This window comes from Pezoporus occidentalis, unplaced genomic scaffold (genome assembly GCF_034315485.1).
Source record: "Pezoporus occidentalis ecotype Australia unplaced genomic scaffold, CSIRO_AGI_Poc_V1 ctg46, whole genome shotgun sequence".
In the NCBI taxonomy this organism is placed as follows: Eukaryota; Metazoa; Chordata; class Aves; order Psittaciformes; family Psittacidae; genus Pezoporus; species Pezoporus occidentalis.
This window is the reverse complement of record NW_026915791.1, coordinates 411,396-428,213: the sequence shown is the minus strand read 5'-3', so window position 1 is coordinate 428,213 and position 16,818 is coordinate 411,396. Positions and strand designations below refer to the sequence as shown.

Sequence of the window (16,818 nt, the reverse complement as noted above, 5' to 3'; positions counted from 1 at the left end):
AATAAATAACCCTGTGACCCACACAGTTCCTCTCTTGTGGAGCAGCTGCTTTCTCTCCAGACAAAAAATTCAAGGTATTTAATTCAAACACTCTAAGCCTTGTCTCTCAAAATACAGCTTCATTCCACAGAAGGCCCGCACAACAACTCTGAAACTTCCTCAATCAAAAGACTGCATGGATATAAAGATGGATAAAAAAATGTCAGACTATTTTCTATAGTCCATTTGTGACTACATAATTTATAATCACTCCTCATCTGGGAGCAAACTCATGGGTGAAGCTGTATCTACTCTCTTTAGACAAAAAGCTACCATCTGACAAGTCTCAGCAATTTTGGCAGGAAATATGATCCATTTTTCTTCTCAGGCATGCAGCTAGGTGCAAATTAGGAACCCCCACCTTACGTAAATTCTTATATTTGCTAAGATTACCACTTTTTTCTTTCAAGAAAATCTGATTTTGACATTTAACTCAGGTCTCACCTGGAGAAGGAATGCACCTCATCTAAAAAGCAACCAGGAACATAAAGCATACTCCTACCGCATCCTGCTGTATTTGGGGTTCTGCTAGGTTGCCTGGAGCCTCCCACCAGAGATATAAAAGCATTCCTGCATGAGCTGTAGACTTCTGTTCCACTGGGCCATCTGTCTGGAGCTCTGGAAGCTGTGCCCAGCTCTTCATCTCTGACGCTGGACATCACAGCACTACAGTCATAGCACATGTGGCTTGAGAGCAGAAAGCCAGCCCGGACAGCCTCATGGTTTACAATCAGACAGCATATCTTCCTCATGCCAAAGGTGTATCAATAGAATTGTTTTGTTACATGAAGCATTTTCATGGCCAACACTGCTTTACTGGCAAAAACATGGGCTGCTGACTTTGCACATCTAAGCTGCTTTCCAAGACATCACATTGTAGTTCTACCTGACCTGTAGATTTACAGATAGTTTGCCTGTTACCCACATTCCATATGCTTATTCTGGTGTTTTAACCATCATCCCAATGCATCATCATTACATTTCTTCATTCAAATATGACAGGAATAATCAATGTCTTCCCTCCTAGATCCAACAGAGGAAGTGTTATGTCCCACTTTCACAAGAAAATCTTTACAGTTACTTTTCAGTGTCCTTTTACAAGATGCTAAAGTGCTCATTTCTCACATGCTCTACTGCTCTGAAGAGCAGTAGCTGATTTTATTTTCATTCATTCCAGCTAGTTCCAGTTCAGCTGGAACTCACTGGGTTGTTGCTCTAACAGCATAAGAGCTGGAATGGCAGTGTAAGCGGCTTTTGCTTTTCCCAGCCTGCTGTTTAAGAGCAGGCTAATCTATAGGGAAGACTATATAGTTGTGGGAATAACAGGGAGCAGAGATCCCTCAAATAATGGAAAACGCGTGTCTTGTGACATGATGGGAAATGACTCATGGAGATCCTAACATCAGCTTTATCCTGTCAGTTACCTCTACCTCAGCACTGGCCCCACTACATAGGTACTGCACAGCACCTTTGGTATGCTCAAGTATTCCGCCATGCCACAGCATGTAGCTTCTTGCTTAGTGTGCTTCCAGGCTGCAAGTTAGAGGACAGCCTTCACAGCATCAACTCTCTAGGGTGAACAGTTTGAACTCTATACAGCTGTAATTAACAACAGCTGCTATTTTATAGTTGCTGTTTCTGGCAGGAGCATAACTTGCCTCACCTTTGGTGTTTTGCTGTGGCCGTCTTGAACTACCTCCCATGATGAGATCCAACACTTCTTTCCATTCTTGCATTGGATTTGTGTTTAGGGATTGTATTATTGGTGCTCATTCCCTCCTCTCATAATTTGTTCACAGGCTTCTGCATGGTTTATTAAGCCTTCACGCAGTCGTCCTGCACGCCTCACTGGGCAGATGGCGGCAGCCTGTACCCACACTGCCAGGGCCTCTTCCAGGAGCTGTGCAAGGGCAAACCTAGTGAAGTACATCCACACATCTGCGTCTGCAGCCTGCCCCGGCTGCAGCGCCAAGGGAGCAGGGGGCAGAGGGAAGGCCACGGCCCGCGCGCACAGCTGAGGCACGGCGCGCGCCTCCAGCCCCCGCCCGGCAGCTCCGCAGGCGGCGGCGGTGGGACTGAAGGGAAGCCGCCATAACCCCTGCGCCGAGGGGAGGGTGACGCCCCACACTTTGAACCCTCCTAGCTTCCCGTCCGCCTGAGGGAAGCGACCGGCGGAGAAACGCAGCCTCTCCCCGAGGAGGCGGTGGTGGGACGCGAACGCGAGCTGCTGCTGCTGCTTCTTCTTCCTCCTTCTCCTAAGATGGCGGCGGACTCCGCGGAACTGTTCCGCGTGGCCGAGGAGCGGAGCGGCCACTGCGCCGTGGTGGACGGGAACTTTCTCTATGTGTGGGGGGGATACGTGGTAAGGCGGGAGGCGGCGGCCGGAGGGCGCTGAGGGCGAGGACGAGTGGCGGAGGGAAGTTGAGAGGGGGGAAGCGAGAAGCCGCACGGGGGGAGCTGGCCGGAGGAGACCGGGTAGGGAAGCGGAACGGAGAGAGCACCTCAGCACCACGCTGCCTTGCCCCAAGTCGCCCCTTTAGCCGCTGTAACCCCTCGGCGAGCTAGGAGCGGAGCACTGTTTACCTCAGCGCGGGCGCTGATTAGTTGTAGGGGCAGCGCGCCCCGCAGGGGCGGGCGTTTTAAATGGTGGCTGGGGGGCGTGAGGCGCCAGTGGTTGCTCTGAGGAGAAGGGTGCGAGGGAAGGGGGGGGTTCCTCTGTGTGCTCCACCCCACCATTTTCTTGTTCCCTTTTTTTAAGTCCTCGTAGCTGTCTCCTCCGTTTTCAACTGCCTCCGTCATGGAGCATGTATTGGGGAATGGCTGGCGGAGCCGGTTTGTTTTCGCATTTCTCACAAACGTGCGGTTCCTTTGTACTCCGGGAACGCTTCTCTCATCTTCCTTCCTCTTTGGGGTGACGGTTATAATTTGCGGCTTTTTTCCCAGTGTGTAATTCTTGTTCCGGAACCCCTGCATTTTTTACCTATTAGTAGTTGTATGTTACGTACAGTGTGCTTTCCTCCTTCGGAAAGCAGTTCTGTCACTTCAAAAATAAGCCTGTGGCAGACTAAGAATACGTTGGGTTTTGTTTTTTTTTTTCCATTGAAAGATCAGTTCTAGTTTTGGCATGAGTAAACCCTTGTAAATCTTACCTCTGGATGAATTCAGACCAAAAGAGAGCTGTGAGTGATACTACATTAACCACAGGCAGTTCGTTTTACCCAGTGTCTGTGCACATTGGCGCTAAAATGTGAAAGTACTGTGCTTAGTACTACTTGTTTTGGTCAGCATAATGTGTTTCTATTAACATATTCTGTATTCTTCTATCTGTATTTTTCATGGGTTAAGGTAAACGTTCCAATATGCAAAGTTTGTCCTTTTGTACTCAAGCAAATAATTCTGTTTGGGGACTCCTGGATTTAGGTTTGAAAATACATTATGTGTTATGAGTGTGTGTCGTAACAAAGGGAAGGATGTTTCTAAGGCTTTCAGGTATTAGTTGTCATTTCCTGAAGCACATTATAATTTGCTTCCTGGAAGCTGGAATTTTGTTGTTGGTTTGGTTTTGTTTTGTGGGTTGTTTTTTATTTGGTTTTGGTTTGTTGTGTTGGTTTTTGTTTTGCTTGGGGGGGGGTGGTTTTTTTATTTTGTTTGTTTTTTGTGAATTTATATCCATTTATATATATAACTAAAAAAGTTAGACTTCAAAGGTGGGGGAGAGGTGGGCTGCTCATGGAATTTGAGTTGCTCTGGTCCTAAATTCTATGCATTTGACCTTTAAAGGGTTGTGCTGACAGTGACTACTGAAATACTGAAAATACAAGCAGACACTGAATATGGAAATATAAGCCCTCAGTGGTGGGAGGAAGCAGGACAGTAGGGGTTTGCAGGCTGGGTTACCCTGGCATGCTTTCTTCTGCCTACTGGATGGCCAGGCTTGCCCAATACCAAACTGTAATAAAATCAAGGAACCTTCAGGAGCCTGTAAACTGTTCTCACAGCTTTTCTTTGTTTGTGGGTCTTTGGTAGGTAGTGTTTCTTGTGACTGCTAGTCATGTAAGAATTTGAATACATGTTTTGTAGGGTCAATAAGTTACCCACCTTTAGAGTAAGAATATATTTAAATAATGTGTGTCATTGTGATGTACAGGAAGATTCAGTGTCCTTTTCTGGCCTTAAACTCCATGCAGCCTAAATCACTGGTAATGGTATTTGCCTGTGCTTTGGTCTTTAGAAACTGTGGTTGGACTAGCTAGCATAGTGTTTTCAATGGTTTCCTAATAAAGGATCCTGGACTCATGGCACAGTCACTGTGTGTTAAGTTTAGCAGATAAACTTTGCAAACGTTTTTAGTAGCTTCATGTATTATTTGTGGAGAGTATTACAAAAGTCATGGTTACTCTTTAAGCTGCACTTTACACAAGTAAATGATTTTACATTTTACATGTTGATGGTGGCCTGCTGCCCAGCTAACTTATTTTTGGCATCAGTGTATTTGCTCAGGGCTGGTTCTGTAGCAAATGCTTGACCTCAGACCACTCATGTATCTAAAATTGCGTAAGCCTCTGCACTTTGTAAAAGCTGCAGGCTGCTTGTGACAGCAGAGCCTACCTTATGAAAGGTACCAAGCAGGATGAACTGTATTGAACATAGTGTGTATGTACTTAGTTGGCACCTTTCAAATTGAGATGTTAATAATAAAATATCATTTAAAGGCAAGTAATCAATATCGGTAACAAAACTGTTAATGATTAAATTTCATTTTTGTATTTAACTTACTTTCCTCGCACTCATTTAATTTTGCTGTGAGCTTTTTTGGTTTGGTTTGTTGTTTTTTTTAATTTTTTTTATTTACTGACTCTGGCTTCTTATTGCCTCCCAGTCTTCCATTTCTTTCTAATGCTAAGACAATAATTAATGGTGTCATTGTTACTCAGCCTGAGTTCTGCTACTGCATTCTTCTGGGCTTCATTCTCCTGTTTATTATTCTTCCTCATCATTACTTCCCAAATTATTTTTCTTTCTTATATGGCTTCTGCCTGGGAGTCTTCATATATCTTTTTCCACAGAGGAATTAATTTGCTCTTTAGTGTTATGACATAGGTTAAACTCTTTTTTGTATTTGTCATTTTGTTCTTTCAAGTTCCTTCCTTCAGTCTCTGCAAGTAACTGAAGGAAGTGCCTTTCAGTTACACTTTTCTCTATATATTTCCATTATGCCAAGAATTGCCTCCTAATTAAAAGTGTCTTGCTAAACAAAATGTGTTTTAATTTCAGAAGCTTTACATTTGGTCTGATTTATGTTGTTGCACATCTTTCTTGGCAAAACCTTAAGTTTGTAAATCTGTGTCTTTAATGAGTAGGCCTGAGGAATTCAGTTCCTTATTTCTAAAATGCATACTTTTTTTCTAACATTCTATTTAGTTGTTGGGTTCTTTACCCATTTTCAAACTAGAGCAAAGTCTTAGTTTCTGTAAAAGATAGAGGGGTTGTGGAATAACGAAAAAAAATCCATCATGTGAAGAGCAGCCTTAATACTTTGATGCTTGGCTTTGATGTTCTTCCATTTTGAGGTGTGAAGGCTAAGAGTACAGAAAAATTTGCTCAGAATGATCACATCAGTGACTGAAAAAATGCTTCATTTAGAAAACCAGCTTTTTAATAGAGTAGGGAAGTATCTTGGAAACTCTCAAGGTTTGGGGGGTTTGTTTTGTTTGGTTTTTTGTTTTTTGTTTTAAAATTTATAGTCATGTTATAATACTGTTATGCTACTTTTTAGTAGCACTTGTATGCTTTATAATGACTTAATTGTTCACCTGTGCTTGTTTCTTATTTATACAAATTGGTTACTTGATTCCTATTGCTTTTTGAAATGCTTCTCTCACTGCCTCTGAAACACGAAATTTATATTTTTTATAATCTTTACACCATAAACTGAGTGAATAAAGATACTATTAACAATCAGCAAAGCTCAGTGACACCAGGAAATGTCTAATACAGTATTTTTATTAGCTTCAAAAAGTGAAAAGCAACTTTTTTGAACTTCTAGCATGAAATTAAAGTATTAGGATTGTTGAGCTGCCTGTTCAAAATTGTAATGATCTGAGCAATAATGCTGGTGTATGACTTATGCTCTGGTAGATTTTCTCCTTAAAATTATTCTGTGTCGCTAAGTAGCGTGATTTGGTATTTAATTTTAAAATGTATGGTGTATAATGTATAATATATTTAACATTTGCAATTTTTTTTCTGTTTTAGTCAATTGAAGAAAATGAAGTTTATTTGCCTAATGATGAGCTCTGGATCTATGAAATAGATAGTGGGTTATGGTGAGTTGAATCCTGTGTGTTTAAATAAAACACAAGGTTAATCTTTGCATAGATTACAATTAGCTGCAGTGAAGAGACCTCAGGTACGTGAGTTATTTTTCCTGTTCCCTGAAGCTTAAACAGAAGATCTTTAATGTAAAGACTGAAGAGCAGACATATGTACTTGTAAATGAACTCTAGGAAACACATTAATTTATTAAGTATAATTGTTTGGAGTTGTTTTTTCTTTTTTTTTTCAACAGAACATTTGAAATTGTGGGCTTAAGGCTCTGATGTTAAAACAGATACATTTTATTCAGGCATTTATTTTGGCTTAGTTCTCCATGCGTTAACCTTTATGGTAAAAGGAATATTTAAACACTGGCTATTTGGGTTCTCAATCTATTTGCAATTACATATTTTTTATTTCTTGTGTTCTGAGTGTATTTGCGTAAATAACTTACAACCTTGCACATCATGAGCCATTTATCCTCACATTTCATTTTATGTTTACTTTTTATTTATTTTATGTTTACATATCATATGTGGGGAGAGAGAACAATACCTCTTTTTAAAGTTTTCCAGTGTTTTCTGTTACAATAATTGCATTCAGTCTGGCAAAGTAGTATCCATCTGGGCTTAAATGTGTTTTCTGCCAGCTGTATTTCTGGTCTCCCACTGTTTATGTATTTCTTGCATACCCATATTCAAAGCAACAATTTGGAGGAAAGCAGGGAGGACGGCTAGATCAGGAGGGTGTCTCACAGTATGTAGGAAGTTCCACATCTGTGTGGTGAAGTCACTGATTTCAAAAACAACCATTTGCACATGGTTAGCTGTGAAGTTCTAGCAAGTCTTTTTTAAGATTGTACCCTCATTGAGACTGCAGCTTGCTGCCTGTTTCTCTTGGTGAAAGGTTTGGCAAAAGCAACCTCATACTCTCTTGGTTTTCACCCATGGTGTGCTTGGACCCGTGGTACTGGTACACTTCTTTAATGTGGTCACACAGGAAAAGTGATCTGAGTTAAATTTAACTTTTGTTATTCCAGGGTTATTTTTAACCGGGATCTGTTCTTGATCTCGTTCTGTTTGCAGCACAAACAGTTGTGCACATACAGTTGAGTGCACAGTATGACATGGAAAGAAGCAGGAATGAGAGAGAGAGCGAGAGAGAGCAGAGAAGGGCAAGGATGGCCAGCCTGTGGCAGTGCTGTTGCCATAACAAAGGTGTTGGGAGCAGTGCCCTGAGCAGCTAGTGATCACTGTTTTCCGTAGGGACGGGTTATATGTGCATTGTTCACAGCTGGTGATTTAGTGCATAAGAAGCTTTTCCTTTTGATAGTTGCCTCCAGTTCTTTTAGGTTGGGGTGAGGTCAAGCATCAGAACTCAAAGTTGTAGGAATCCTTTTCTTCTGTTTAGGTACCAGTAATAGATAATGGAGGCATCTGATCTAGGCACAGATGTACTGGAAGGAGGGAATGAATGGATTTGACTGAGTCAACAGATGTGGTGATAACAGAGATGGCAGGGAGAAGGAGAAGTGGAATCAGGCTTTGAAGATGGGAGACAGTGACTGAGGAGGGAGACTGAGTCAAGGACCTGGGTGGAGGACACAAGAGTCATATCAGGTGGAGAGTTGAGAAAAATGTATAGGAATGGCAGGGAAAGGAAGCTTCAACCAAAACCCATGGCACATAAGCTGGGGCAAGGAATTGGAGTGTCAGCACAGAGACTGGGATTTGGCTGCTGAATCTACAGAGACGGAAGGTGTGGCGACAAAGTGGAAATCCGAAATAAATCACGTCTTCTGTGCATGTAGGTGTGAGATGGCAGTGCAGGTCCCTATCTTCTGTAGAAATTTGAGATCCTGGGAAAACTGTTTTCAGTGTGGAGTGATGTTTCTAAGCGCAGTCTTGGCCTGATGCTCCGCCTCGTGAGTCCAGGAGAAATCGAGTTTAATCTGATAGTTGCGTAGTGCTTGAGATGTGTGATGTTACAATTTACATCATAGGAAGTTACTGGTTTGTAACTTGAAACTAGCTAGGAAAAGGTTAGGAACTGCTGTTGCTACTGCAGAACAGAGAACTTACAACTAAAACTGGCATTATTGAAGATTTCACAGTGCAGTGGAAAATGCAGGTTTACGAGCAGGGCATGTAAATGATTGAGTATTTCTGACCTTTATTTCTACTTCCGCCTCAGTTTTCCACTTGTAAAATAACAGCAATACCATGTTATCATTTCAGGAATTTTTGGAGTTAATAGTAATTCCAGGTTTTGAATAATTTTTGTTTCAGCTCTATGAATGCTCTTTTTAAGATGGGCTTCAGCTTCAGAAAAATTGAGATGCTTCATAAATGTATGCACAGTATTCACATGGAAGTCTTCCTAAACCACAGGAGGCTGACTTTATGTATTTGCTATTGTTTCTAGTGCTAGTTATGCCCAAAACTTTTAGCTTTAAGTCTAAAAATCATTAATACACCTGGTTTAGGTTTAACTGTAACAGATGTGAAAGCAGCACTGTAAGGCTTAATGTATGTGCTAAATTGCAGGACAATGCACCTAATGGAAGGAGAGTTACCCACTTCCATGTCAGGAAGCTGTGGGGCAAGCATTAATGGGAAGCTGTACATATTTGGTGGATTTGATGATAAAGGATACAGTAATCGGGTATTGTATTATTTTCTTTCCATTTCATACTGTATTTGAATGAATAATGATGCTGACTTCACTGGTGTTTTGTCTGGTGTACTTTACATTTGAATTAAGGAGAAATTTAAGGAAAAAGCTTTATTTTTGTAGAAAAAGGATACTTTTAAACTGACAAAAATCCTTTAGTTTTTGTATTAAGGTTCAACTCCTTATATTTTTCACTGAATCATAGCTTCAGAATAAGACCCATTATGTGAAACTTTATATAAAACTGCCAGTGCTTTCCCAATTTAAATTTTTTTTTTTTTTAATATGTTGGCAGTCAAAATTGATCTCAGAATATCACTTTTCTTTTTGCTGTTTGATAGTGATTATCTTTCTTATCTATTCAGGTAATAACGTTAAAATAGAGCTACCAGTTTTCCTTGTAACTGAAGACCGGTGTAAAAAAGTGGATGAAATGAGCCGTTTTGTCATTTAGTGTAAATGAAGTCAGAGTTCAGTCATGACTAGAAAATAACTAAAATGGAGCCTGTAACCAGATCTCAGTTCAGTACCTGGTTCACAGGCCTTGTTGTTTTTTGGACAGTTACCTGGTTAGGTTAGGTGGAACTACTAACAGTTCTGCCAGTAGAACTGAATTGGGAGCTGTTTGTCTTGCAGAAGTATTTGCAAAGCTTCAGCTGACTCTGGAAGGAGCAGGATATTACTGGCTGAGTGAAGGCAAGGAAACTTGCTGCTGATTTTGACACTTTAACTGTATTCTTGTGATGTATTGGACTCTTCCTGTATGTTGCTACATACTGTAAATTTCACTGTCAGTTTCTTTTGTTTTGGTTTTTGTTTTCAAAGGAATGAGTGTATTCTGGGGGTATTGGGTTGTTCTTTTTGTTGGTGATTTGTGCTGGATTCTTCAACACCATTTATACTGAAAATGTTGTAATTTTTTTCTTTTAAGCTTTATTATGTTAATTTGCGAACAAAAAATGGAACCTATAGGTGGAAAAAAATTACAAATTTTAAAGGTCAACCTCCTACACCACGTGACAAGCTTTCCTGCTGGGTGTATAAGGACAGGTAACACATTAAGAATATTTAATATGTGCTAATTGCAGAGACGAAGTACTATAAAGTGAAGAGCACGCAGGTTTGGGATTCATGAAACTTAATTCTTAGCTTGACTTGTTATGGGATTTTATGTAACTCTCCTAACAACTTTCTACCAGAGTTTTCTCATGTGTGAGCTGAATTAATGGTAAGTATAAACCCACTTTAGGAGAGGGTTAGGAAATTTAGTAAAAGTTTGTGTGATGATGTGAGACTTCCGATAAAAACCAGTATGCATCTGTTACTCCTGGGTTTAATTTCAACATGTTAAAAAGTCATTATAAAAAGGATGTTGTTTTTTGTTCCATTATATAAGCATTATATTATTACCTGCAATAATATATTTAGTACATTTTCAAAGGTTTTAATAGCCTACAGATGCTGACAGCTGCAAAGCCATTTCAGTGATTATTTTATAAGAACCAAGTCAGCTTAGATATTTGTGTTGTAAAAGCTATGGAGTGTATTGAGGAAAAATACTTAGCTGAAAATAAATATTCAGATTGTGTTTATTAAATGTCTGGATATGTGGCGTATGTGGTTACAAGTGGCATGTCAGTGATTTACTATAAAAGCTATTGTAAACAAGAATATGATATACAGTGAACACTATAAAATGTAAATTATTTTTCTGTTTCTGGAATCCACATCTAAAGAGGTTTTGCATAAATGTATAATGCCTCTCAGTATTCTGTCTTGGGTTTGTAATTCAAATTTAACTGCAAGATGTATGAAATTATATATGTTTGAACAACTTCTTAGCTGTTAACATGAGATTATTCAAAATGTAATTAATCTATTCAGAGTATCATGTAATCTGCATACTGAGAAAATCTCCTGTTTTAGGTGGCAGAGTGTAACCTTTTCATTTAACAACAGTATTTGGGGACAAGCTATGCACCTTTGCAGAAGTATACATTAAAATTTCACAAGATGTGAGTTTGCAGATCAGGATGTCTTGGTGTATTGCACAATGCTTTCAGTAACTCTGTTTCCCCAGGAATGTCAGTCTGGAATGATCTTCACCACCCCAGCATTTCCTTAATTGCCTTCTCCCAAGATCACTAGCAACTATACCAAATATCCTCAAATGTTGAAGTTAAAACTTTAGGAACCATTACTTATGGATGGCCATTTCATGGGTGGAATATTAGGCTGGGAGGTGTGTAACAGTACTTGCAATACATTCAGTAGCACTTAGTTGAAAGAATCTCTTTATAAGTTACAGAAAGACTTCGTGGGTCATAGGCAGTCTGTGGGCAGAACCTTGGGAACATTTGTTGTGAAAAGATGTATACGGAAGGCTAACAAAGGCAGCAGGAGCACAGGAATTTCAACAGAAAAGGGCAGGAATTCTAGCAAAAGCTTAGGCATGTCACAGTCTTGTGTGTTGTGTGTCACTTGGAGACTTGTGACTGAAAATGTGACTGTAATAAGTTTGTCAATGAAGGAATAGAGAATAGGGACTCTTGGGTAGGATAGAGAATAGGGACTCTTCTTAAGTAGTCTCCTTCGTAGCTTATGTGGATTTCTGTCAGGCTTGTTGAGGAGCATAGCTGTTAATCTTCATCTCAGTAAGGACTGCTAGGTAATTAGGTGCAATATGAGATATTTTAAGTTGTTTATATTATTAATATACAGTACAGTAGGTAATAAAAATTTGAAATAAATTATTACAGTTTATTAATTTGAATGTTATTTACAAAGCAGCCAACTGAACATATTTTTATTGTTGTTCTTTCAGGCTAATATATTTTGGTGGCTATGGCTGTAGGAAGCATAATGAACTGAGTGATTGTTTTGATGTCCATGATGCTTTTTGGGTAAGAGAGTTGTCACAATTCAGAGTGCTTTGTGCTTTCTGATTGTAAGTATGAAAATCTGACTGAATTTTTTTTTTTATTTGTAGCAGAAATGCAAATTAAGAAGCTTCTACTTCAGATTTGAAATTTCAGCTATGCCATGGTGGGAGCCGTTGGCTATTTGGTGTATTCCAAGTAGCCAGTGCTAAGCTTTGAGTTCAGTGAAACAAAATGCTCTTAAAGCAGAATCAAAGGCAGTATTTTAATTCTGAAGATTTCCTTGAAGTAACAGTAGGGAATGTACAGGTTCACAAGTCTTAACTGACAAATACTTTCAGTTAAGTTCTTTTAATTTGTTATCCAGAGTAAATGCCAATACTTTGAGATGTCTGAATTAGCTGGTTTCCTAAAAAGATTTCTTACAGTTAATAGAAAGGAGACTGAATACAATATTTAGTGGCAGGAATTAATAAGAAAAACATATGCATTCAGGGGAGTATAGATCCTTACATCAAATGTTAAATACTGACTTAGAGAAACGTATTACTTTGTACAATTATTTATTTCTTAGTATGCTACACACAAAATTAGAAGGTAGAATTTGTCTCCTGCAGTTCATTATGTTGGTGCCAAAAGCCCATTTGTCATCAGCCCTAAAATTCCTGAACACTGTTGTCCTTTAACTAGACTTGAGCTGCTGCATCATTATGAAAAATACTAACATGTTTCTTTTAATAAAATTGTGCATTTTCTGTTTGATGGATCACTACTGGGTCTGTATCCAACAAGCACAAAGATTTTAAAATAAAATACACTTATTTTTAATTTTTAAACTTTTTTTTTTTAGGAAGGACAGATATTCTGGGGATGGCACAATGATGTTCATGTTTTTGATACAACCACACAAACTTGGTCTCAACCAGCAATTAGAGTGAGTGTGTTTGTCTGGTCTTTTGACACAGTTGTGATTTTACTGCATTTTCAGTAGTTACTGTGCTCTAGAAGTTGATGTTGGGGAAAAGAAGGCCAGAAAGCCAACGGTATCCTGGGCTGTATCAAAAGGAGCATGACCAGCAGGTCGAAGGAGGTGATCCTGCCCCTCTACTCTGCTCTCGTGAGACCTCACTTGCAGTATTGTGTACAGTTCTGGTATCCTCAACATAAAAAGGACATGGAACTGTTGGAACAAGTGCAGAGGAGGTTCACAAGGATGATCAGGGGACTGGAGCGCCTCCTGTATGGAGATAGGCTGAGAAAGTTGGGGCTGTTCAGCCTGGAGAAGAGAAGGCTGCGTGGAGACCTCATAGCAGCCTTCCAGTGTCTGAAGGGGGCTTATAAGGATGCTGGGGAGGGACTATTCATTAGGGACTGTAGTGATAGGACAAGGGATAATGGGTTAAAGCTTAAATGGGGGAAGCTTAGGTTGGATATAAGGAAGAAGTTCTTTCCTGTTAGGGTGGTGAGGCACTGGAATGGGCTGCCCAGGGAAGTTGTGAATGCTCCATCCCTGGCAGTGTTCAGAGCCAGGTTGCATAGAGCCTTGGGTGGCATGGTTTAGTGTGAGGTGTCCCTGCCCATGGCAGGGGGAATTGGAACGAGATGATCTTAAGGTCCTTGCTAACGCTAACTATTCTGTGATTCTATGAAAAGTAATTTGAATATGCTTAGTGTTGTTCATGCTTATAACATGAAACGGGGGACACTCAATGCCTCTGCAAGGTGAAAAATTCAGAACTAGTATGAATTTCTTTTTTCCCCACAGAATGTTATCAGATATGTTTTTTTTCTATAAAGTGGTTCTAATGCAAAAAAAACTAGTTGTAACCTTCAGAAAAGTTATTAGAAATCTGGACACATTAGAGGATGATACAGTATTCTGTATCTAGAGGATAATTTTGAGATAAAGCTTTGTATTTAAGCTTTAAGACTACTGTTGGGAATATAAAATTACTGTCAGCAGTCCATTATTGGAAAGACAAGGAACTGGAATACTCCAGGAAAACATTTAGTAGGAATACTGGAGTGGGGCTGAGGAACAGGGTGTGGAGGTGGTGTAGCTCCTCACAAAGCAAGCTCAGGTCCTGCAGAAATGAATTATACCAACTTTGGGTATCTTTATAGGCTCTATATTCATCCTGCCTCACATCTACCCAAGGGTTCTGGAATGAAGCAAAGGTCTACGGGGAGCTTGTGGTAGAAATGAATGAATGGTTTTAAGAGTGCCAAACTGAGGTTAACAAACCCCATCTCTCTGAACTGTTTTTATATAAAGCCATTTCAATGCCTGTATCTGTGTATAATTAATCTGCAACATGGATAAGCTATCACAGACAACAGACAGTTGACCACATGAGAGATTAAAGTCTGCCAGGGGATTTCTTCCGTTCTGGTGCTTCCCCCTTTTCATAAAGCTGCAAGGTCAGTGTGGAGGATAGTATTTTGGGCTGAAAGAACAATAGTGGTCTTGAAATCTAGTTTCCCTTGGCTCACTATTCGATTTTCACAGGCTTACAGAAGGCATGGGGTGAGAGAGAGTAAACTTGCTGTATTGCTAGTTAGACCTTCAGTTTTTTTTCCTTTTGGCATAAAGATACATGTTTAGTATGCTTGTTATTTTGAGCATTGTATATAAGGAGTTGTTGTATTCCCTTCAGGAGTTAATGTTGAAAAGTCTTTTGAACAAATTTTTCTTTGTCATGCTGCACTGTTAGAAGAAACAGATCAGATATTATCCAGCAAATACATTATTTTTAACAATCTTCCAAAAGACCATGGAGACTCACTTTCCCAGTAAAATAGTAATGCACACGTTTCTATTTATTGGTATTAATATGATAGTATACAGTAAGGGTTCATAAAATTCTGGTCAATTTACGTAAGAACTCAGTAGAGGTATATTGAGCGTCTGACACTATTTTATGGACTTTATAGGATGTTCTAAAATTCCTATAAAACTAAGTGTAAAAAAAGAAATAAATTACCATTGAAAAGTAAAAGCCAATTTTGCTGTCTTTATTTCTGATTTACACAGGGAAGGCTTTTTGGCATGTGAATACTGGATGTAGCATCAAATTTTAAGCTCTGATTTCTGAAGATTTTAGTACCAGTTCCTGATGATTTGCACTTTGGAAAAATAAAACTGCACGGGATATATCAACAATAACTGATGTGTTAACTGTAATTTTATGCTTAGGAATTAAAGATAAATTAACTGAATTTCACTTAAGCAATGATAAATCAGACCGAGAGGGAACATATTAAACATCAGCAACTGAGGGAACTCAGTAAAAGCTGTCCTTGGCAATTATGCATATCTTCTAGTGTCTGTGGGGTCTTGGACATGACTACAAATGATTTAATGTTAAACCTGCAGTTCTGTCAGTGTGTTGATGCATGTTGGCCTTACATTTGCAGTCTCTGTGTTATTGACTTACCGCTATCCTTGGCTGTCACTTTGATGATGTTCTAAAGGATCTTATTTTGGTTCTTTCAGGGTGGAGATCCACCTCAGCCTCGAGCAGCTCATACATGTGCTGTGCTGGGAAATAAAGGTTACATCTTCGGAGGACGAGTGCTGGTTAGTGTTTAATTAAAACATTACATTAGCAGTAATACTGTTTTCTTGGCAGGCTGGTTTTTGTTGGTTTTGTTCGTTTGTTTTTTTCAATGGCAAATTTCTTTGTAGTAGAAAAAAAAATCCAAAATGTCTTTGGTCTAACCTGTATGTTAGGGATGTTGAATCCAGGATGCTTCTTTTCATCCCCCTCTAGCTTACAAAAAGAAGAGTCTGTTTCTCTGTCTGTAGTGTTAACGTTGAACTATACATTGTCCCCAGAAAGTAAAAAAAAAAAAGATGACTCTGTGGTAAATGCCAGTGTTTATAAAACAACAAAAGGGGTTGACATGTGTCACCTCTGTAAGAGTCAGTTCTTTGAGAGTGGAGCAAAGCAAGCCTGCTGAGAGAGCAGGTTTAAATAAATGATGAGACACTGGCATTCTGGGCTTGTTACAGTGTAGCAGATTTATACATCAAACCTTCTGTCTTTTTTTTTCCCATTTCACATAATGAAGTGCTAGCAAGCAGTAAATACAACTGGGATTTTTAGCTTGTATTCCTCTTTCCCCCCACACCCAGCTAAAGGAAGGAAATGTGCAAGAACAGTCAATTATGTATACATCTCTCATACTTTGATGCTTTTACCTTCTGGGAAAGCAAAGTCCAGAATAGTTGTTGGGATACAGTATTTTATCTTTACACTTGCAAGATGTTGTGTTGAAAGGTAGGATTTGAAAAATAACAGATTTCAGTTGGCTTTATAATTTTAACTTTTGCCATTTTTTGCACATAAGCAACTGAAATACAGATGTTTGGAAGAGCAGCATGTGATTATGATGTCTGGATACAGAGCTATTAGTCTCTGCATATTCAAGCTGGTACAGGATGCTGCAGCATGTTACCTGATAGCACAGGCTACTGCAAGCATAGGTCTTTCCAATCCTTTTAAGCTTCTTCTCTGTTCTCTGAATGTCAATTTTTCAGTCGCAGTCTCTACCTTTAGCATGCTCTGTGCCTTTGATACAGAATGTGTGCAGCGTACCATAGAGATTGCTGTTAACAGCTTTATTCTGTGGATCCAATATAAGCTCTTTACAGCAAGAGTAAGGCTTGTATTTGCTTTCTTGATAGTTAATCCAAGACTGTACCATTTAATATGCTATGGGGAGTACCTTCAGTCTGTTATCCCTTAAAGCAGTGCAAGAGCTGTCTGTATAGGATGCAATCAGTGCATATTTAAATAGAAGCTAGATTCTTCATCTATAATAATAACTTTTCCCAGCTGTTTATAGTATTAAAAAAAAAAAAAGGTCTGTACCAAACAAACCTGAACCACCACTGGTAAGCAATGAA

At 39.3% G+C, this 16,818-nt stretch overlaps 1 protein-coding gene across 4 annotated transcripts in view; it reads left to right on the top strand.

Moving 5' to 3' along the window:
- Positions 1–2,039: 2,039 nt before the first annotated feature.
- KLHDC1 (kelch domain containing 1) overlaps positions 2,040–16,818 on the top strand; it is a 31,095-nt gene continuing 16,316 nt past the window's right edge. For 2 of the 4 annotated variants that reach the window (XR_009967943.1, XR_009967942.1), the window contains exons 1-7: positions 2,040–2,401; positions 6,295–6,365; positions 8,901–9,018; positions 9,959–10,077; positions 11,852–11,930; positions 12,757–12,840; positions 15,403–15,486. Coding sequence is in view for 2 of the 4 variants with exons in the window: in XM_062635609.1 (XP_062491593.1) it covers positions 2,300–2,401; positions 6,295–6,365; positions 8,901–9,018; positions 9,959–10,077; positions 11,852–11,930; positions 12,757–12,840; positions 15,403–15,486 (657 nt within the window). In the remaining 2 variants the exon portion in view is untranslated. The remainder of the gene's footprint in view (positions 2,402–6,294; positions 6,366–8,900; positions 9,019–9,958; positions 10,078–11,851; positions 11,931–12,756; positions 12,841–15,402; positions 15,487–16,818) is intronic. The other 2 variants (XM_062635609.1, XM_062635610.1) reach the window with 2 other exon arrangements.